Here is a 22,333-nt window from a genome sequence, read left to right as displayed (position 1 = left end):
AATTATATTTTTATGTGAATGAAATACAATCACTGAATATACCTTTAACACCATGCATGCCACTTTTTTTAAACAAAACTGACGTACATTTTAAAACCGTCAGAATACACAACATGCACACGCACGTGGCTTCCGGGGCTCTTTTGGGCTCTTCAAAATAAAGCGTAAGTGAATGGTAGCACTCTATAGCCAAATAATTGGGGTTAGACGGCGTCCAACGTGAAGTATTTATGTCATGTGTCTTTGAGTAACTGTGAACATCTGTGCATCTACCTGTGCTTTGGTTCCGTCAGGAGTAAATTCTCTCCAGATGCCAGTCCTCAGAAGATCATCGACACCTTGCGTCTGCCCTCGGGCGTGGGCGCCACCTGTGTCCTCAAAACCCCCTTCAACAGCACACTGGACCAGCTGGCACAGACCCTCAACCCCAACGCCAACAACTCCAAGACCCTCGCCGCCCGATACTTTGACTCCATGTGTCTGGACTCCTTCACGCAGGGCGTGCCCCTCTCCAACTTTGTGCCCCCGCCCCCCTCCCCGGCCCCCTCGGACGACCCGGACCCACGCTTTGAGGACGGGCTGTGGAACTTCACGGCCGCCCCTCCTACCACCATTCATGGTGAGTCTGCATGAGTCTAAAGATCTGTGTTGAAGTTGAAGTTAGCCACACCCACAGCTGTTGCTGGACTGTGAAAAGGGGAGGGGATGATTTTATGATGTCCTTAAATCTGTTTATTTCACTCTGGCCTTTTGACTCAGAGGCTTTCAGCTTTCAGGAAATAACCACAAATACACAGGGAAGACATATTTGTATATTATAACCACACCTGGGGGTCTATTAGGGTATTGTTAAAGGAGCATGAAACACAAAATCACTTTTTCTATAAATATATATTATATCAATGAGTCACTTGTGATAGGGAGCAGTGATATGGTTCAATTTGCCCATAGGCTTGGGGATTCAGAGCTTTCTGCTGTCTCTGTAGCTATTTCTGTGTACTTCCAGTTTCTAGGTCAAAAGAAATCTTTCGCGCCACTCATTAAATATTAGCTATCAATGTTCTGTGGTGCAACGTGACGTAGGCATATCTAATTAATATTAACGTTTGTTTAATATAGAGTTGTATCAAGGGGGGCGTGGTTTCACGGTATGCTTGTTTCAGCCAGACAGAACGAAGAGCAGGCTCCGTCAACAGACAGTTACACTGTGTGGTGCCTGTGTTATTTTCTGTGTAGTGTAGCCTGTGTGTGTGCGTGCGTGCGTGTCGTGACAGTGCACGCACACACACAACGTCCACACGAAAAATAGCAGATCTACAAGCTCACAACGCGTCGCGAAAGCGACACGTTGTGAGCTTGTATATAGGCTATGTATGTAGCCTAGCTATTAGCCGTAGAGCCGACACCAACGTGTCTACATGAGAAGCTGCTATGCTACGGCTGTTAGCTAGGCTACATAGCTACATAGCAGATATACAAGCTCACAACGCGTCCCTTTCACGACGCGTTGTGAGCTTGTAGATCTGCTAGTTTTCGCGTGTGTGCGCGCACTGTCACGACACACACACACACAAACACACACACACACACACACTACACGATAGCCTAGCGTCCGTTGCCGAATCTTTATACTTTTTATACCTCCAATGACTGGTTTTAAAAAATGTTTCCGAAATGGAAAAGCAACAACTGCCCACAGCTGACAGCTTCGGTCTGTCTCTCTCTGATAGAAGAAGACGCAATACTCCGCCCCCTCCCCCCACAACGGCAGATAACCACGCCTACATTTCAGATTTCTTTTCATGTTCTGAAATCCCATAAAACAAATTAGAGGCGGGGTTTCTCGCTCCTTTAAATAGACACATATTAAACAGAAACAGTACAAAACTATGGCAACCATCTCTTTAACCCATTTAGGCCTAGAATTATTGAATGTTTTAACCAGTGAAAAATAGCAGATATACAAGCTCACAGCGCGGCACCGAGTGCCGCGCTGCAAGCTTGTAGATCTGCTATTTTTGAAAAAGTCATGAAAATGTGTGCAAATCTTTGAATATATGTATTTTCAAAGCGAACGTTTGTAACTAAAATTTTGCTTCTGGGGGGTCCCTGGAACTAAATATTTTGAGATGGGGTTCTGTGGCCAAATAAATATAATTTTGGGGGTCCTTCACATGAAAAGGTTTGAGAACCACTGACATAGTAGTCTCTCAAGAACAGACTAACTGTGCTCCAGTTAAGTGAAAAGGACCTTTTCTTTGACGATGGCTGGCCAGATTGCTGACACAGAAACATAGGTTTTTCAAAAAAAACCTTAGAAGGATTCAAAAGACATGTATAGAATCGGGTCAAAATTCTAATTTTCACGATTTTTCAAAAATAGCAGATCTACAAGCTCGCAGCGCGGCACTCGGTGCCGCGCTGTGAGCTTGTATATCTGCTATTTTTCAATAGTTAAAGCATAAAATAATGATACACAATGGGTAACTCCTTGTATGCCCCTTCCTGTGGTCAGAGCCAGTGACGTCTCCACCCAGCCTGCCCCTGTCCATCCACGAGCCAGTCCGCTGCACCTGCTCCATGCAAGGCTCTGGCTTCTCCTGTCCCAGCGGGGTGGGAGGACGGCCCCCTCTCATGAAGGTGGTGACGGGGGACATTCTGGTGGACATCACCGGTCGCAATGTCTCCGAGTACCTCCTCTTTACCTCAGACAGAGTGCGCCTGCACAGGTGGGACCTTTGTCTTTATCTTTCACAGCTGTCAGAATCTGAATTATATAGGACTTTGTTTTATTGTGTACTTAAAGGAGTAGATCACCCCCAAAATGACTTTTTTTCTATTGATTAGTCACGCCATGGAGAGTAGAGTTCAATAATATGTTTTGGTTTTTGTCACATTCATAAGACAAAAATTTGATTCAAGTAAATTTACCCCCATTGATTCCGGATGGGGACCCGTTTCGAAACAGGTCCCCATCCGGAACGAATGGGGGTACATTTATTGTTATCACATTTTTGTCTTAGGAATGCGACAAAAAACTAAAAATATTATTGAACTCTAGTCTCCATGGCGTGACTAATCAATAGAAAAAAAGTCATTTTGGGGGTGAACTACTCCTTTAATGATGATTTATTTGGCTGCTATCGAGGAGGTGCTCACCTATAACATGGCCTCATTGAAATCTTTGTCTGATGTTTGCTTGTTTGTTTGTTTTCAGTAGGTATACCAGAAAATCTATTTAATGGCACACATTACTCAGTGTTATGCAGTCAACAGATGTATCTTTTCATGACTGATTGATAGATTGATTTGAATAGGATTCAAGCAACCACTCATGACAACAGGAGGCAAATTAGGAGTCCAGAGGATAGCACTTGAAAGCGTTAGATAAAACACATATTTCCACAGTGGTCCTGTAAATAATAATAATACAACCTGGTGATATGTGAGGGCAGACTTCTTTCACTTGTATGAAGAAGTTAGTAAAAGATTGAGATGTTTGCATTGCATTCACTGTCTCACATTGTATTTAAACAGATATGGCGGTATAACAGTGGGTAACATACAGAAATCAATCCCAGCATCCTTTGGGAGGAATATACCACCCATGGTTCGCAAGATAGCTGTTCGCAGATCAGCTCAGGTATGAGAGACACACTAACTGTACACTGAATTCAGAATGAAAACAATATTGCCATATAGGATTTCTTTATGCTTTTCTTTTTGGAGCTGTGTGGAACACAAGCTCCCTATACGTGGCCGTGTGTGTAGGTATGTGGGTGGGTATGTGGGTATGTGGGTGGGTGGGTCTGTGGGTCTGTATGTAGCCTGTATGTAGTAACCCTGGGTGACCAGAGAGGTGCTGTTGAGTCTAGCCTGCCCTGAGCATCAACTGCAATACACACACACACACACACACACACACACACACACACACACACACACACACACACACACAGCTCCACTTCGAACAGAGGTTCGATTTTTCTTTTTTGTATTATATAACGATCCAATCATTTATGAATTACTCTAGCAAAAACTATCCCTATTGATTTGTATTGTTGACATGTTTATTTGACCTTGATTAATAAAGCCCCTTGATACATTTTAAGCCCTGTACATCCCTGGATATCTCTGAAATATTAGAGCTTCCATTCATTGAATCTGCCCTGTTTCTTTCTACACAGCAGTATCAGTAGTAATTTGCCACTGAGGTTTAACTGAATCCTAAACATTATGCCAGGGTTTGCTGGCATAATGCCAGCAAATACTTTAATACTTCTGACTGATGGAATGAGGAATACTTGTGTTTACAAAAACATGAAATCAACACATTGTCCACGAGTCACGACTATTAACACTTAAGAAAAACTATTTGCTGTCTAGGTTCTGTACAACAACAAGGGGTACCACAGCATGCCAACTTATCTCAACGTTCTTAACAATGCCATCCTTCGTGCCAACCTTCCTGCTTCCAAAGGCAACCCTGCTGCTTACGGTAATGACATTAAACCTCACCATCCACACAACCTACTGTACATCTATAAACTAGCTTTTATTTGTCCTGTATTACATTAACCATTATTTTCCCTGTTACACTGTATTTGTCCACTATTCTAATCTTTATATCTTGCCTTCTTGTTCAAACATGTTTGCATTTTGTCTTATGTCTGGTTTTGTTTGCATACTATATCACTACACTGAAAGAATGCTAAGAAAATGTGTTGTGGTATAAGTTATACGTCTAATACTTTCTATCAAAACAGAATAATAAGTTATTTTGCTCATTGCTGTGTAGTATAATAAGTTAATTAGTGTTTTTGCTTTTGAGGAATACAATGTACAGTACAATAAAAACAGTTTGTTGATTTTGCAGGCATCACACTGACAAATCACCCAATGAATAGAACAAGTGCCAGCCTGTCTTTGGACTACTTGTAAGTTATTTTCGCATTACTTCTTGCCTTCACTGACTCATTTCTTTGGTGCTGCGTAAACACCTGTCATTAGAAGAAATAAAGCATAACTTGTACATTATATAACTGTGATTTCTCCTCCTCTCTCCTCTCCTCTCCTCATCTTTTTCATATATATCTACCTTCCAGGCTCCAGGGGACAGATGTGGTGATTGCCATCTTTATCATCGTAGCCATGTCCTTTGTCCCGGCCAGTTTTGTGGTTTTCCTGGTGGCAGAGAAATCCACCAAGGCCAAACACCTGCAGTTTGTCAGCGGCTGTGACCCGGTTATCTACTGGCTGGCCAACTATATCTGGGACATGGTGAGGGAGGAATTAGTACATTATGCTTTGGTGTGTGTGTGGGAAAGGGTGGGAGACTGTTTTGTGTTGCTTTTCTATTCTTGTGACAACCAAATGTCCTCCATCTTTAATGCATATAACCCTTAAAGGGATGTGAGGTATTTGTTTGACTTTAACAGATATTGATTGATTGATTGAATATTTTATTAGACGAAAATGTAGTACAGTACAAGTAGAGTTAAACACCCTGCCTAAAAGAAACACCCCAAATAAGTCCTTTTACGGTCTTGTTTACGTCCGAGGTACAGTACAGTTGTTGCTTGTGACAAGGAGCAAGAATATAAGACAACGTCTTCATAGTTTTGTGCATTGGTATAGTTTGCTGCTTATTTTGTACCTAAATCTGCATTTTTTTCCCGTTTCTGTGTTGAAAGTAAATATTTGGCGCAACTAAACATTTCTCACACACAGTACATTTGCTCCTCAGTGACGTAGGCTGTTTTTATGAATATTGTTAAGCCCGCTGCTTCAGTTACATTTCCTGGTTGTAGCTCTGTGCTACTAGAGAGACTCCTCTCGTCTCGTCTCTCTCTCGTCACACAAGATAGTTTATGACGTCTTTGACGTGTTTGGACAGAGGAGAATCCAGGCAGAGCAGCAATAATAACACCATTGTAAATCAGCAGTGTTGTAAAACCAACATCAGCAACAGAGCGTGTCGATGCGTCGAACAGCGGAGAGACTCGGCTGTGTGTGGCCCGGGAGAAGAGCTCAGCAGACAGGGAAACAGACCAGAGGCAGTGCACGTTCGTCTCTGTTAGCTTGTTTGTAAAGGATTTATACATTTTAGGTAGTAAATATGCCATGTAGTTGCTCTGCTTTTCCTTCAACAGCTGGTTAAAATCTTTGATATCAAAATGTCCATCTTTCCTGGACTTTCTGGACCTCCGTTCCGTTCCTCTCCCTCACCTCACACAACCCTCCTCGACGGCCTACAATGTTGTCTCGTTTGATATCCTGAAATTATTATTACTAGCCCTTACCCGTTCAAAGATATGAGCTCCGAAATGATGTGCAGTGTGTGGGTTATGGGATGAGGGATGGAAAGTAACTTTAACTGGTGCTTGCATGATAATATGTAGGAGCATCAATGTAAGAAAACTAGAGGGTCGCGGCCCTTCGGGCCGCTCACATCTAGTTAAAAAAAAAAAAAAAAAAAGAAGTAAAAAAAAAAAAAAAAATTGGGGGGGGGGGGGGGGGACTATTGTGGCGGAACTATTGTGCCGCAGCGCACGTTTCCGGTCGGACATATTTGACCGGCGGACTATTTTATACAGAGGCAAAATATGAGGGTAATAACGAATACAACTGTATACAGAGGTTTGGAAACGACATCTTGCAAAGGTGACATGGGTGTTTGAATTTTTAAGCTATATTTAGTACATATGTAGTACATCTTGGCCAAGTGGTTTGGTATTTAAGTTAGCGATACATGACCCGGAAGTAGATCACTTACTCTTTTGTAATATAAAGATACCCGTTTTGTTTAATGGCTACAGAGATACTGTGTTCCAACCTCTCTGTCTCTCTTCAGATGAACTACCTGGTTCCTGCCACATGCTGCGTTCTCATTCTTTTTGTCTTTGACCTGCCTGCCTACACGTCCCCGACCAACTTCCCAGCCGTCCTCTCCCTCTTTCTCCTCTATGGGTGAGCAGGGTCGTCACAAGGGGGGGGGGGGGGGGGGGGGATATACAAGCTCAAAGCTTCTTTTGAAAAGTCAAAACTCAAATTTTGCTTCTGGGGGGTCCCTGGAACTAAATATTTTTGAGATCCGGGGGTCCGTTGCCAAAAACATATCATTTTGGGGGTCCTTCACATGAACATTTGAGCACCACTGACATAGAAACATAGGTTTCTTGCACACATTTTCATGATTTAAAAAAAATAGCAGATCTACGCTCACATCGGGGCACTCGGTGCCACGCTGTGAGCGTAGATCGTATATCTGCTTGTATATCTGCTATTTTTCACCCCTTTGGGTGAGTGCTCTTTCATGGGCCCCTCCCTCTCCTCTAACTCGTTGTTTACCTCGCTTGCCCCACTTGTAAAGTTTATCAAGAGGAGATCTAGAGGAAAGTCACTGGATCACGCCGCCGCAGGCTGCTCCCCCCCCCCCCCCCCCCCCCCCCCCACACACACACACACCTCCCTTAACCCCCAGTGCCATTATTATTATTGCCATGTCCTCATTTATATGTTAAACTAAAGCCAAAAATAATAGAACTCGCTCCTACACAACCCGAAAAATGAGATGCAAAAAAGAAGATTTATAATTCAGAACCGCCCCTCTCCACAATGCAATTTCATGGGACCCAAATGAATATTTGATGAATGTAAATTGAAAAGGCATATCATGGTGTCTTAGCCAATATAAGATTGAAAAGCTTAACATTCTTCTTTTCCCAGTTTATTGACGCAGTGAAGTGAGTGTTAATTTAATTCTGGGAGATTACATCCATTTGAGTCATTTGTACGCCCTCAGAGTTAAATTAAAACATTAACAATTTGACAGGTTCCTTTTTGCTAAAAGCTCTTTTTTTTGACACCTTCAGCAATTTTGTTGCTGCTGAATACTCAATGTGGTTTCAGGGAAAAGGAAAAAACACAATGCTTAACATTTTAGTCCCTTGCTTTCACAGTAGTATGTACAATTTAACCCATTTAGAACAGGTACACATTATTGTGTATCATTATTTTATGCTTTAACTATTGAAAAACAGCAGATATACAAGCTCACAGCGCGGCACCGAGTGCCGCGCTGCGAATCGTGAAAATTCTAATTCGACTCGATTCTATGAGTGTCTTTTGAATCCTTCTAAGATTTTTTTAAAAACCCTATGTTTCTATGTCAGCAATCTGGCCAGCCATCGTCAAGGAAAATGTCCTTTTCACTTAAATGGAGCCCAGTTAGTCTGTTCTTGAGAGGCTACTATGTCAGTGGTTCTCAAACCTTTTCATGTGAAGGACCCCCAAAATGATATGTATTTGGCCAAGGACCCCCATCTCAAAATATTTAGTTCCAGGGACCCCCCTGAAGCAAAATTTGAGTTACAAACGTTCGATTTGAAAATACATATATTCAAAGATTTGCACACATTTTCAAAATATCCATCCAAAAAGATCTATAAGCTCGCAGCTTAAGCTCGCAGCTTGTATATCTGCTATTTTTCAATAGCTAAAACATTCAATAATTCTAGGCCTTTAAGCCTTTACCAGACACTCTAATCCAGAGCTGAGAATATGCAGAGTAAGCAAGAGCTATAGTCAATAAGCGACAAGGTAAATGGTGACATACTGCAGAGTGCAGAGAGAACAAAATAGCACCTCGAAGAAACTCGGATACCGGGTAAACAACAAACCGACAGTGGTTCTCTATGGAGACACAAAGGAGACTCTTTGTGTTGTGTCTCCATAGGAAACCACTGCTGGTCATCAAATTATTGGCTTAGGAATGCAACAAAAACGAAAAAATATCCATGAATTCATGGCTCCATGGGGTAAGTAATCGTTAGGAAACAAAAGTCATTTTGGTGGTCAACTATCCCTTTAAGTAAAATATCTGTGTGTAATGTAATGCAGTGGTTCTCAACCTTTTCAGGCCACGACCCCCAAAATAATCATTTTTGAACTGGGGACCCCCAACCCTGCACAGGCACTTGGAATTGTAGGAGTTGGCATTAAATGTAGTTTGACTCGATCTATTCCGTTGTGAAAATAGCCGATCTACATGCTCACAACGCCTCGCAACGTTGTGAGCATGTAGATCAGCTATTTTCATGTAGATCAGCTATTTTCACATTTTCTGCCTCTAATATTTGACAATTTGACCAATGTTTGACCAGAGGTAGCCTACTAAAAAGGTCTTTAAAGTTGTTAAATTGTCACTTTAGAAATGTGCAGATACCCTGTATACACTTACCGTCGTATACTGTATGTTGGTCTGTTGACTGTTGAGTGAGAAAACAATGTATTTGGCTAAACATCTGGGGACCCCCCAAAATAATTTGGGGACCCCTCTGGGGGTCCCGACCCACAGGTTGAGAACCATTGATGTAATGTAATCTCATGTACCCAGGTGGTCCATCACTCCTATCATGTACCCTGCCTCCTTCTGGTTTGAAGTGCCGAGCACGGCTTACGTGTTTCTCATCGTCATCAACCTCTTCATCGGCATCACTGCCACGGTGGCCACCTTCCTCCTGCAGCTGTTTGAACACGACAAGGTCAGTCAAGCTCTCAAGAGTGATGCCTGGTTTATACCTCCACATGTAATGGTGTCGATTACTACTAGGGCATTCACCAAATATTCAAATATTCGAATATCAAAGTCACTATTCAACGCTGTTCACCGAGGTCGAATATTCGCTTATTTAATTTTTTTTATTGTTTTCTCTTTAAAAAAAATATATAGTTTATAAAGCTTGGCTAGATAGGAAGTCATAAAAATGAATTGTCAATGCCCCTGGTGGATGAATTTGTTAATGCTCTATACCAGTGGTTCTCAAACCTTTTTTAGGCCGTGACCCCCAAAATAAACATATTTGAACTGGGGACCCCCACCCTGACAAGCACTTGGAATTGTAGCTATTACATTTAATGTGACTCGGTTCCACAGACAAATATTGTGAAAATAGCAGATCTACATGCTCACAACGCCTCGCGTTGCGAGGCGTTGTGAGCATGTAGATCGGCTATTTTCAAAAAGTTCACCCTCAAAATGACTTTTCTCTATAATGATTACTCACGCCATGGAGACTTGAGTTCAAGAATATTTGTAGGTTTTTGTCGCATTCCTTAAACACTAATTTGATTACAATAAATGTACCCCCATTGTGGGGGTTCAATTCAATTTTTTGTCTTCGGAGTTCGACAAATACAAAGAAATATTATTGAACTCAAGTGTCCATGGCGTGAGTAATGAATAGAGAAAAAGTCATTTTGGGGGTGAACTACTCCTTTAACCGTTGTATCCTTTTCTGTAGCATCTACCGTTTTTCCTGTAGCTTGTCTGTACTTTTTGGTTTGTTTTGTGTTAATGCTGGGGTTTTCTTTGATTTCCACTCAAAAAGGTTCCTTTTTAAACCATTGGAAGTGATGTCATCAGACCTCTGATGAAGTGCCGGAAGGCTCGAAACGTTACGTCCAATGGTGTAAATGGAACCAAAATACTTTTTAAAGCTTTGGAGCATGACCCAGTGTGCAGACTTTAATCTTTTTGGCCCAGCACCTGTTTTATAGGGAGTGGATGTGCGTGCTTTATTTGTTTGTTCATTTGATTTCCATTCAGAAATCTTTCATTTTTTCCCCATCTCCATCCTTTCATGTCTACTTCAACGAATGCCATCCTGTTCTGCTGTAGGATCTGAAGAGAGTCAACAGCTATCTAAAGTCCTGTTTCCTGATCTTCCCCAACTACAACCTGGGCCATGGGCTGATGGAAATGGCCTATAACGAGTACATCAATGAGTACTACGCCAAAATAGGTGCATATTAATGTGTTTTATCGTTTTAAATAGGGGCGCAACAGTTAACTGAACTAATCATTTTAAGATTTGTTTTTTTTGGGGGGGCTTTTATGCCTTTATTGATAGGACAGTAGACAGACAGGAAATGGGGGGAGAGATGGGGAGTGACACGTGGCAAAGGTCGTCCGGATCGGGAATCGAACCGGCGACACGGCCAGGCATCCATGCATATGTGTCAATGCCTAAGTGGTATGCGCCTGGACCAGTAGGCCAGCAGGCGCCCGAACTAATAATTTTAATCAATTATAATCATATAATGAAATAATATATTAATAATTGGGCATATTGTTATAGGATAAACATTTACCGAAAATTGCGATGCATAGTATACAACAAAAAAACAAGTTTCTTGATTATTCTATTAATAGAAAAAGCAACCGATAGCATAAGAAAATAATTGATAGTTGCAGCCCAACTCTGGAAGAACATAAATGGTGTTTCTCAGTTGAAACTAGGTCATCATGAAGTATTCTCCCAGGACCATGGACTTTATGACATGTTGTTAAACAGAAGATGAATGAATGTCCTCCAGGTCAGTTTGACAAGATGAAGTCTCCGTTTGAGTGGGACATCGTGACCCGAGGATTAGTTGCCATGACGATAGAGGGCTTCGTTGGCTTCCTCATCACCATCCTCTGCCAGTACAATTTTCTCAGGAAACCTCAGTAAGTCTGTTGTGTGTGCGTGTGTGTGTGTGTGTGTGTGTGTGTGTGTGTGTGTGTGTGTGTGTGTGTGTGTGTGTGTGTGTGTGTGTGTGTGTGTGTGCGCGCGTGCGTGCGCACGCATGCACTGCTTAGCTATGGTGGTTTGCTGTACATAAACACATCTGCCCACATTTATGTGTACAAGATATTATGGTTTTTGATTGTAAATTGAGTTTATTACTTGGTTTAGACCTAACAAACAAAAGACCCCTTACAATACAACCAATCAGACCAAGGTGGTTTGAACTGACCGGTGACCGATGGTGTCATCCTTGGATCCCCTTATTGGGGCTAAAAAGGGAAAAAGGGGGCATAATACTGTATTGTATTCACTGAAGATCGGAGGCACTAGAGAAAAAGACCATGCAATGTGAGATAACTTGTTGTAAAAATTACCTTGTTAGGGACCAAAGACTTTGTTAGTTCAGTGTGGTTTCACGCATCGAAAATAGCAGAACTCCAAGCTTGGAGGTCTGCTATTTTCGATATTTCCACCAAAAGGCCTTTTTTGACATTTTACAGTAGCCCTAGCTGCCTCTCTAACATTCTCTGCACGTCCCTGGCATTATGGGTTTGTTTCTGAGTGACTTCTGGCTGATTAGCAGCTGATCACATCACACACATTCCTACAAGCTGTCCTGATGTTTCTTCAGGAGAGTGCCAGTGAGCTGCCAGCCCATAGAAGATGATGATGTGGATGTAGCCTGTGAGCGGCGCAGGGTGCTGCGAGGAGACGCTGACAACGACATGCTGAAGATTGACAACCTCACCAAGGTACACGACACATAACAGCATGGCTCTTGTCGTGCTGCGTGCTCTAGTTTCTTGTTGGGAACACGCAGGTGATAGAATAGATGCTGTAAGGCAGTGATTCTCTGCCTTCCTAACATCAAGGACACCGAGTTTAATATGTATAAGGCCTGTGTGTGTGTGTGTGTGTGTGTGTGTGTGTGTGTGTGTGTGTGTGTGTGTGTGTGTGTGTGTGTGTGTGTGTGTGTGCGTGTGTGTGCGTGTGCGTGTGTGCCCGTGCGTGCACACTCCTGTGGCTTCATCCTCTAGGTTTACAAATCTAGGAGGATGGGTCGCATCCAAGCTGTGGACCGGTTGTGTCTGGGCGTCCGTCCAGGTGAATGTTTTGGCCTGCTGGGGGTGAATGGAGCGGGGAAGACCACCACGTTTAAGATGCTTACGGGGGATGAGAGCACCACAGGAGGGGAGGCTTTCATAGATGGAAACAGGTGAGACAGCTGATGACTCGCTGTGATGTCAGTGGTGGACAAAGTGAACGTTCCTCAGTCAGATTTGTACTTGAGTTAAAGATTCCCATGTAATGAGGTGCAGTATGTTGACATACCAACCTCAAGATAAGGATTTTGACTGTGTGTGTGTGTGTGTGTGTGTGTGTGTGTGTGTGTGTGTGTGTGTGTGTGTGTGTGTGTGTGTGTGTGTGTGTGTGTGTGTGTGTGTGTGTGTGTGTGTGTGTGTATGTCCATGCAGTATCCTGAAGGAGCTGTTGCGTGTACAGCAGAGTATTGGTTACTGTCCCCAGTTTGATGCCCTTTTTGAGGATCTGACCGCCAGGGAGCATCTGGACCTCTACACACGCCTGCGTGGTATTCCCTGGAAAGACCAGGACAGGGTTGGTCTCTCTCTCTCTCTCTCTCTCTCTCTCTCACACACAGTTGTATATTTAAGCTTGTGTATATATACTGTACATACACTACAAGCTCTAGTGTGTGTTGCCTTTGTTATTCAGGTAGTCCAGTGGGCTTTGGAGAAACTGGAGCTGACCAAGTACGCAGACAAGCCTGCTGGAACATACAGTGGTGGGAACAAACGCAAACTCTCCACTGCCATCGCCCTGATTGGATATCCCTCCCTCATTTTCCTGGTAGGAGACTCACAAGTGTACAAGCATTGCATGTCCAAGTTACATGATTTGGTGACAGCTAATAAACCTACACTATACAAGTAAGACACCCTAAGGCCGATAAGCGACCGTTAGTTCGCGCTGAAACAACAGAGCTTCTAAATACGGCACATTTAAGAAGCAGGACACACACACACACACACACATACACACACTGCGCACGCACACACACACACACACACACACACACACACACGCACACACACACACACACACACACTGCGCCCAAGTTGTCAGAGCAGCGTTCCTGTCTGTGAAAGCCACAGCCAATCAGCGACGCGGCACAGACCCATGTGAGGGAGTGTTACACCAAATGTGTTACTTTTTGTGACCTGCCATCACGGATGGAATGGGGGGGAGGAACTGAAGTCGATAGGTAACGAAATGTTGTGTGTTAGCGTGACTCACGGACATGAGCATGACAGACATGAGCTGGACATTTTCATACTAAATGCTCCCTGACGTTCGCAATGAACACAAAGAAATGTATGGTCATTATTCTGTCTAGTTATAAGTTACATCAGGTGAGGGGTCCAGGACAACGGGATGATTTTGAAGATGCAATAAAATTCATGACCATTTTATGCTGTGTCTGTACGACAGCCTCATGCTACTCTCTTCCTACTGCTACTATAGCCTGCTGCACCAGCAGCTTGTTGTGTGTTAATTACCAAAGAATCAATGTTATAAGAAAAAAAAGACATGTTTTATTTTAATTGTACAATTTGCTTCAAAATAGCGAAAATAGCAGATCTGCAACCTCACAATTCATCGCTGTGTTTGTGCGACACTGTTGTACACAATCCTACTATCCTGTAAATGTGTGCAATCTCTGTCCGTCAGTCTGGATAAGAGGGTAAAAGACATCACTCTCAAAACACCATCAATAATAAACAAAATCTACATTATTTATACCCCCTCAACAGTGCATGCATAATGGAGGACAACATAAATAAAAAGAGTTTAGTGAGAGCAGTGGACGGTGGCGTGGTAGAGTGCACTCAGTGTGGTTTATTTACGAACGTCCAGTTAAGGGACAGCGGAGCGCTTCTTCAGTCTGAGCCCTGAAGGAGAAGCAGCAGTTGCTAACGTAACGTTGCTATTGAAAGGTAATTTAAAGGACAACTCTAGTTTTTTACAACAAGGGTTCATATTTTAGATTGTAATTAAAGAATATAAAAGATGACTGTTAAATTGATTTCATTTACTTCTTTCTATTGTTTTAGAGATTCTTATTTCAGTGGTTGGGGGCATGCGCACACGTGGCTAAATATGTAATTTTACACAGAATAAGCCCATTCCCAAGATACAACGCAACCTTTCATGGTTGGATGTGACTTATGGGGGCTAGAAGTGTTACTGTAAATAGCAATAAAGAAACTGCTGGCTTATTGTGTCTAAAAAGACATATTTAGCCACTTGTACGCATGCCCCCATGCGTACACATGCCCCACATTTTAGCATGGTAAACGGGATAAAACAATAGAACGAAGCAAATGAAAACATTTTAACACTAACTTTTTCTTTTCTCTAATTACAATCTAAAATATGAGCCCTTGTTGTAAAAAAAACAAAGTTGTCCTTTAATTCATAACATTGGCCAACCTGCTGTTAGTTTACACGTTGATGCGTGTGTAACAATAAAGCCTAAAGGACCAATCAAGCCGCAAGTGGTGCATTTTGTTATAATTTCCTATGCCATTGTTCACTGGTGAGAAGCACTCGAGACACCGCCATGAAAATCAACCAATCAAAACACCATATCAAACCACACTCCATATATGGGCATAAAATGCACAGGCAGATGGGTACGAAGGGTACCAGCCCAGGTACCAGGCGCGGGGCACACATTTCCAACTTGCAATGTTCCAGAATAGGCCGGTCTAGTGAAGTATAAAATAGGACTTACTGTAAGTAGTTAATCACTAATCAGGCTGATCAATTTAGTCAATTATAAAAAATGTGTTCATATCGTCACTGTCGGGCAGAAACCTTGTATCTCCATGTTTCAAATTTGTATGTTTTTCTCGTAAAGTAAAGCCCTGCTTCATCATAGAAGACCGTCGCACAAAAGTAGTGAAAACAGCCGATCTACAAGCACACAACGCCTCGCACCGCGAGGCGTTGTGTGCTTGCCTTGTAGATCGGCTGTTTAGTTAATTTTTTAAATGATAAATACAAAATGAATGGTTTTGGACATACAAGGTTTCCACCCGACAACAACGACATATAAGAATGATAAAACAGTATGATGACATTGTGTGTGGGTCATCAGGATGAACCCACCACAGGCATGGACCCCAAAGCCCGCAGATTCCTCTGGAACTTAATCCTGGACATCATCAAGACTGGACGCTCTGTAGTGCTGACATCACACAGGTGAGACAACCTTTCTGAAAACAAATCGCTCTTGAAAGATTATCTTCACTACTACCACAAATGTTAAATTGAGATTGCTTTCCTATGCAGACTTTTGTATTAACAGTAGACAATATCGTAAAACAATTCAGATTATTACTACTACTAAGAATATGATCCCTTTAGATTCAAGAAAACTTTGAAAACCAATAGATTTTCATTGGAACCGAATGTCATCAATTTATTGGCAGCCCCCTTCCAAATCATTTTTAAATCTTAAGACTTAAATGGGCATGAAACCTTTTTTGTTTTTGTTTTTCATGTCAGGTTAAAAACTACAGCAGATGACAGATATGTCAGGCTAATAAGCAACACATCTCCAGCTACTCAAATGAATAATGGGAGTGTTATATTTAGGTGTGCCAATGAATTTGATTAGTTGCATCTGTGTTGCTTACATCACAGTGTACTATAAGGTCAATTTATGCAGAATGCCATGTTTTACCCTGCTTTAGTTTTTAACCTGAATTGGAAGACAAACTGCCTGGGTTTCATCCCCCTTTAATCCAAGATGAATTGAAGGTCACAAGTGACGGTCACACTTTGTAGTGTAACATTCAGCATTATAGCGATTATAATGAGATTATAATGTTGAGATCAGTCTTTTTTTCCCTTCTTTTGTCTTCACTCTTCAGCATGGAGGAATGTGAGGCGTTGTGCACCAGACTGGGAATCATGGTCAACGGTAGATTCAAGTGCCTGGGCAGCATCCAACACCTTAAGAACAGGTTTAAAGCCACTACTTCGTATTCTATGTGTGTCTTTATTCGTTCCCTACAGTCAGAGATCAATATAGTATGAGAGAGAGAAACGCTCTCTGAGGACACATGATCTCCAGCAGTACAGAAGGTAGGTCCGTGGCATCAGTTACTTTATGTGTATGAGCACGGATCTCCATACATGCTCACGTGGTCATACATTTTTTTGGTTGACACACACTAAGTGAAATGTAGGAGCGGTTTGCACCGCTCCAAAAAATATGAACTATTGTGAAAAAAAAAACATGTGGGTACCTGCTTGGCCTTGTGCTGGGGCACTAAAGCAGTTTGCATTCGTGCCGCACAAACAGACACTCTTCGAGACAGCTTGTACATAAATAACACAATAAAAGCCAATGTGTGCTGTTTTCTTCTGTGTATATACTATACTTGGAACTAGAGTGGTGAAAGACTTGCACAGCACTATAACATTTAAGGATGAGTGCATGAGTGATACGAGGACAAACCTTTTGGTCGTAAAGAGCTTCGCTTGTCAGTTAATAGTTTTTGAGACCACTGCACCTGCAACCAACCTTGTACTAAGGACAAAGAAAGCTGCAACGGTCTACCCTGGACTATGCTATACATAGTAGGGATGGGACGATACGCGATATTATCATTTATCGTGATAAAAAAACACTCACGATAATTGTATCGTGGAGATTTAATTAATCGTGATATCGCCCTCCCTCATGCACTGGGATCAATTCACCTTTTATTTGACGAGCTGCATATCTGGTACCACTTAAACCCTCTATAATTGGTAAAAGGTACTTATAATATACGTACTTGATACAGACTTTTTTTCACTCTCTATCAAATGTCTTTGCCAAAGAAATAGCCGATCTACAAGCTCACAACGCGTCGCAAAAGCGACGCGTTGTGAGCTTGTAGATCTGCTATTTTTTGGCAAATGTTCCGCCCCAGGATAATGGAGTTTGATTATCACAATAATATTGTAAATCGTGATTTCTTTTGTCACAATAATCGTGATATGAAATGTTCATATCGTCCCATTCCTAATACATAGAATAACCATGTATATATGCCCAGTTTATAATGTATGGACTCCTGTTTGGGTGGTTCAGGTTTGGGGACGGCTACATGATCACAGTGAGAACCAAGAAAAGCTCCAGTGTCAAGGAAGTGGTCCGATTCTTCAACAGGAACTTCCCAGAGGCTGTACTGAAGGTAGACAATCATACATGGTTCTTTAGCTCGCTTCTCTGCAAAGGAAATGTTCCCCCCAATGTGCAACGAATCAAATCACACTTTCAAAACTATGGATATTTAATTTTGTAAAAAGAAATAAATTGTTTTTCGAGTCTAAAAGTGTCCACTTTTGTTCTTCCTGGTTAAGGAGCGCCACCATACCAAGGTGCAGTTCCAGCTGAAGTCAGAGCGCCTGTCCCTGGCACAAGTCTTCAGTAAGATGGAGCAGGTGGTAGAGGTACTGGGCATTGAAGACTACTCCGTCAGCCAGACTACTCTCGACAACGTGAGTCATCTTTCAGACGCTGCATTTAGCTGTTATGTCCTCAGTCCCTGCGCAGGGGTGGCCCACCAAATTCTGGGCCCTGGGTACTTTAACTATTGAAAAATAGCAGATATACATCGCTATTTATCGCAGTGCGGCACCGAGTGCCGCGCTGCGAGCTTGTAGATCTGCCATTTTTGAAGTCTCTGAATATTTCAAATCCTTCTAAGGTTTTTTTTTTTTGAAGAAAAATAAAACAGTTTTTAAATGTTTCTATGTCAGTGGCGCTCAAACTTTTTCATGTGAAGGACCCCCAAAATGATATGTATTTGGCCACGGATCCCCATCTCAAAACATTTAGTTCCAGGGACCCCCCAGAAGCAAGATTTGAGTTACAATGTCCGCTTAAAAATAGATATATTCAAAGATTTGCACACTTTTCAAAAATAGCAGATCTACAAGCTTGTAGAACTGCTATTTTTCTATAACTAAAGTATAAAGTTATAGAAAGTATTAAGGCCCTACTTGATTCTGTTCAGTAGCTCAATGGAACAGAAATGTATATCAACCCTAAGGAGGATTACCTGCTAGCAGTAACATGATAATATATTGTTATAATATAATCACATATCTTATTGTAATTACTGTGCCTTCCCAGGTGTTTGTGAACTTTGCAAAAAAGCAGAGCGACAACCTGGAACAGCAGGAGAGTTCTCCCCCCAGTGGCGGCCAGTCGCCACTGCAACGTATCATTAGCTTGCTCAAGCCTCAGCCAGCAAACACAGAGCTCAATGCCCTAGTTAGTGAAGAACCAGAGGAACTGGAGAGTGATGATGATGAAGGACTAATCAGCTTTGAAGAGGAAAGGGTGAGAGGAGGTCTACTTTGTATCACTACAATGAATTAATACAACTGAAAATAAATTAAAAAGATTAATTTAGTATTTGACAGATGATAGATATGAAATGTGTATGTGCTTGCCTGTGTGTGTGTGTGTGTGTGTGTGTGTGTGTGTGTGTGTGTGTGTGTGTGTGTGTGTGTGTGTGTGTGTGTGTGTGTGTGTGTGTGTGTGTGTGTGTGTGTGTGTGTGTGTGTGCGTGCGTGTGTGTGTGCGCGTACGTGTGTGCATAACAGGTGCAGCTCTCGTTCAACACAGACACGCTCTGCTGAGAAAAAGGAGTTCAAGTACCAGGCAGACATTAGCGGGGTATGACTGGAACAGGGGGACCAGATGTAACCAGAAAAAAAAGACAAACACTTGAAAGACCTCTGAGATGAGGTAGAGAGGAATGTACCTACATTGTAAACCGTGATGAGGACCAAAGCTTTCTGTGCCGTGGAATGTAAGGACCAGTACTGCTACAGTATTTCAGCCTCAAATTCTTTGCCATGGGAGGGACTGAGGGTTTCTTTTAGACTCCAGTATGAGGACGGGATGCAGAGTGACAAAGATAATGGCCTGTGAAGCTGACCCCTTGCTGTGTCACCGAGCCTGCCATGGTCCGAGGCTGCGGTGACAGAGACAGGCCACTGTAGGAAAAGACACACCACGATAGCGAGAATGCTTGCATTTAGAATGAAGATGTAGTCTCGGAATGTTCCCTTATTTATTTCCTTAAGAATGTAAATCGGTAGATGGCTGAATGATCTGATTTGACTCTCCGATGATGTCAGCAACACCACGTATCATTCCTGATATGACCTCCTTTGGGTTAAACCATTTATCCCAGCGTTTGATGCCGTGGGCCCATTTTTCCAATTGTTCAAACGCGTTCCCTGCCAAAGTGGTCTTGTGTTAAGTAGATATGGCCCGTGTACCAAAACTTTGACCTGCCTTGAGAGCATGCTGTGATGAATCGAGTCAAATCAAGTGTCATCATGTCATAATACAGTATATTTTTATGTGGGAAGGCGAAATAATTATTTTATTTTGGATATCAACACTGGGGACTGTGATTTATTTCGCAATAATTGAAGGTTTATAACTAAATGCACTTTGGGAAGTGCCAGGTTTTGACATTGTTGATGGCATTTACCTATGGAATCACTTGACTGTCAAAGACGAAGAGAGATGTTTGCCCCTGGGGTTGTCTATATTTTGGAGAGTGACTTTGGAATGATTATGGTCCAGATGGTGCCTCCCCTTGTACCGAGCCTATTACTTATTTTGCCACTGTACTTTTTTTTGTCTCTATTTGGCTCTTTCTACTGGATGCTGTCCTCTTTTGTGCTTTTTACATATTGTCATGATCTGGATTCTGCCAAGATGGTCTCCTTCTCACCGGACACAGTCTAACTATATTATATTTTACAGTTAACAGTAAAATTATATAACTGAAGTTCTCAATGAATCCAGTGCTCTCCTTACAGGATGCTCAACTAATAACTGCACTACCATCACTGTGATACTTAAGAGAACTCTCAGATTATATGTACCGTATAATATATATCGTTTCATTTTGGGAAGTACCCAATAAGGCTATTTATACTTGGCTGTACGACAGTGTCACTCGCCAAGAATAAAGATGTTCTGCAAGCAACACTCGTACAGTCAAATATGAACCCGGTTTCATGATTTTCACAAGATTTTGCGGAGGGATCTAATGGAATGTTAAGGGTACATTTGTGAATTATCCCCATTAAGGCATCAATGTACGTTCTTGGCTCTGTATGTTGGCATGTGATTCACAACTGGTCTCTCTCATGAGGTGTATGTTTTGTAATAATTCAGTTATAACCATGTCTTATTCCTCTTCAAAATGACTCCGTTTAACTATGTCACGATCATTTGGGTGGTTCTGTTACGGCTTTTTCTTTCATTTCCTACTTGAAGGGGCTTTCATTAAACATGAATTGACTGTTGTAATTTATTTATTTTTGGGGTGTTTTTTAACGTAAAACGATTGGGTGAATTATGTCGCTGACGTCTCGGGGCAACATTGCTGTTATTTTTTAAGTTGTTCTGATATAAAATCCAAGAGCAGTGTAAAAAAAAAGTTGACTCAGACAGCTATGACCATAACACTCTAATTTATGACTAATTTATACTCCATTGTATGTGGTTGCTTCCCGAAAATAACAGCTTTTCAAACAGTGGGCACATTATTAGCTTGAAAATCTGTTCTTGTCGGCAAGCGACACTGTTGTGCGATAGAGTGTAAATTAGGCTTTAGAGTTCTGTGAACCTTATCCTCAATTGAACAGCTGTTTTTTTATGGCGTTTCATTTAGGACAGGTTTTAATTTCCATTTTGTTAATCATCTATGATAGGCCTACACAAATGGCAAAGCCTTTAACTCCCTCCCTGTAAAATGTAAAATAAAAGGTTCAGGGATTCTGCCATTTTCAGTCTAATAACAGAATTGATCATATCAGTAAATGTATTATGGAATTAAATGACTTAAGAGGTAGCTTATGACACCAGCAACTATTGGAGTTAGGTGCAATCGTTAAAGACAATTCTTAATAATATCCTCAAAATATTGGGGTGTTTAATTTTGCTCTAAAGCAAAGGCTTTGGAATGTGTCCTTGTGTATGTGTGTGCATAAGAACATGGATATATATATATATATATATATATTATATTTTATGAATGTCTGTAAACATATTTCTGCTGTAAAGCATCTGTTTGAATTAATTCTCATTTTGACTTAACGTTTGAGCCTGTGTCTGATTAAACAGTTGTTTCTGAACTCTGTTCTGTATTGGGTGGGTGTGCTTTCATCTTATTTTCAGAGAAGGGGGGAAAAAAAGATACCATGGTGTGGGCATAATTTACAGTATGCTGAACTGAATACCACCAGAGCCTTCCTCCTGTCCTTCCCCTACAGTCTTAGAACGGGTACACCTTATTGTGTATCATTATTTTATGCTTTAACTATTGAAAAATAGCAGATATACAAGCTCACAGCGCGGCACCGAGTGCCGCGCTGTGAGCTTGTAGATCTGCTATTTTTGAAAATTTGTGAAAATTAGAATTTTGACCCGATTCTACAAGTGTCTTTTGAATCCTTCTAAGGTTTTTTGAAAAACCTATGTTTCTACTATGTCAGCAATCTGGCCAGCCATCGTCAAAGAAAAGGTCCTTTTCACTTAAATGGAGCTCAGTTAGCTGCGAGCTTGTAGATCTGCTATTTTTCACTGGTTAAAGCATTCAATAATTCTAGGCCTAAATGGGTTAAAACTGCCTACACTCACA

General features: G+C 41.7%; 1 protein-coding gene across 1 annotated transcript in view; it reads left to right on the top strand.

Moving 5' to 3' along the window:
• abca2 (ATP-binding cassette, sub-family A (ABC1), member 2) overlaps positions 1 to 21,429 on the top strand; it is a 113,687-nt gene extending 92,258 nt beyond the window's left edge. The window contains exons 30-49 of the mRNA XM_080739088.1: positions 294 to 619; positions 2,516 to 2,729; positions 3,538 to 3,643; positions 4,387 to 4,498; positions 4,877 to 4,937; positions 5,106 to 5,280; positions 6,854 to 6,969; positions 9,398 to 9,545; positions 10,682 to 10,805; positions 11,380 to 11,512; positions 12,205 to 12,325; positions 12,611 to 12,789; positions 13,049 to 13,190; positions 13,308 to 13,442; positions 15,757 to 15,860; positions 16,535 to 16,627; positions 17,746 to 17,848; positions 18,018 to 18,155; positions 18,793 to 19,002; positions 19,269 to 21,429. Coding sequence (XP_080595214.1) covers positions 294 to 619; positions 2,516 to 2,729; positions 3,538 to 3,643; positions 4,387 to 4,498; positions 4,877 to 4,937; positions 5,106 to 5,280; positions 6,854 to 6,969; positions 9,398 to 9,545; positions 10,682 to 10,805; positions 11,380 to 11,512; positions 12,205 to 12,325; positions 12,611 to 12,789; positions 13,049 to 13,190; positions 13,308 to 13,442; positions 15,757 to 15,860; positions 16,535 to 16,627; positions 17,746 to 17,848; positions 18,018 to 18,155; positions 18,793 to 19,002; positions 19,269 to 19,304 — 2,776 coding nt within the window. The 3' untranslated portion in view covers positions 19,305 to 21,429. The remainder of the gene's footprint in view (positions 1 to 293; positions 620 to 2,515; positions 2,730 to 3,537; positions 3,644 to 4,386; positions 4,499 to 4,876; positions 4,938 to 5,105; positions 5,281 to 6,853; positions 6,970 to 9,397; positions 9,546 to 10,681; positions 10,806 to 11,379; positions 11,513 to 12,204; positions 12,326 to 12,610; positions 12,790 to 13,048; positions 13,191 to 13,307; positions 13,443 to 15,756; positions 15,861 to 16,534; positions 16,628 to 17,745; positions 17,849 to 18,017; positions 18,156 to 18,792; positions 19,003 to 19,268) is intronic.
• The last annotated feature ends 904 nt before the right edge of the window (positions 21,430 to 22,333 follow it).

This window comes from Nannobrachium achirus (assembly GCF_963921795.1).
Source record: "Nannobrachium achirus genome assembly, chromosome: 12".
NCBI classification, from domain to species: Eukaryota; Metazoa; Chordata; class Actinopteri; order Myctophiformes; family Myctophidae; genus Nannobrachium; species Nannobrachium achirus.
The sequence above is the reverse complement of the archived record's forward strand: the minus strand, read 5'-3'. Positions and strand labels throughout refer to the sequence as shown.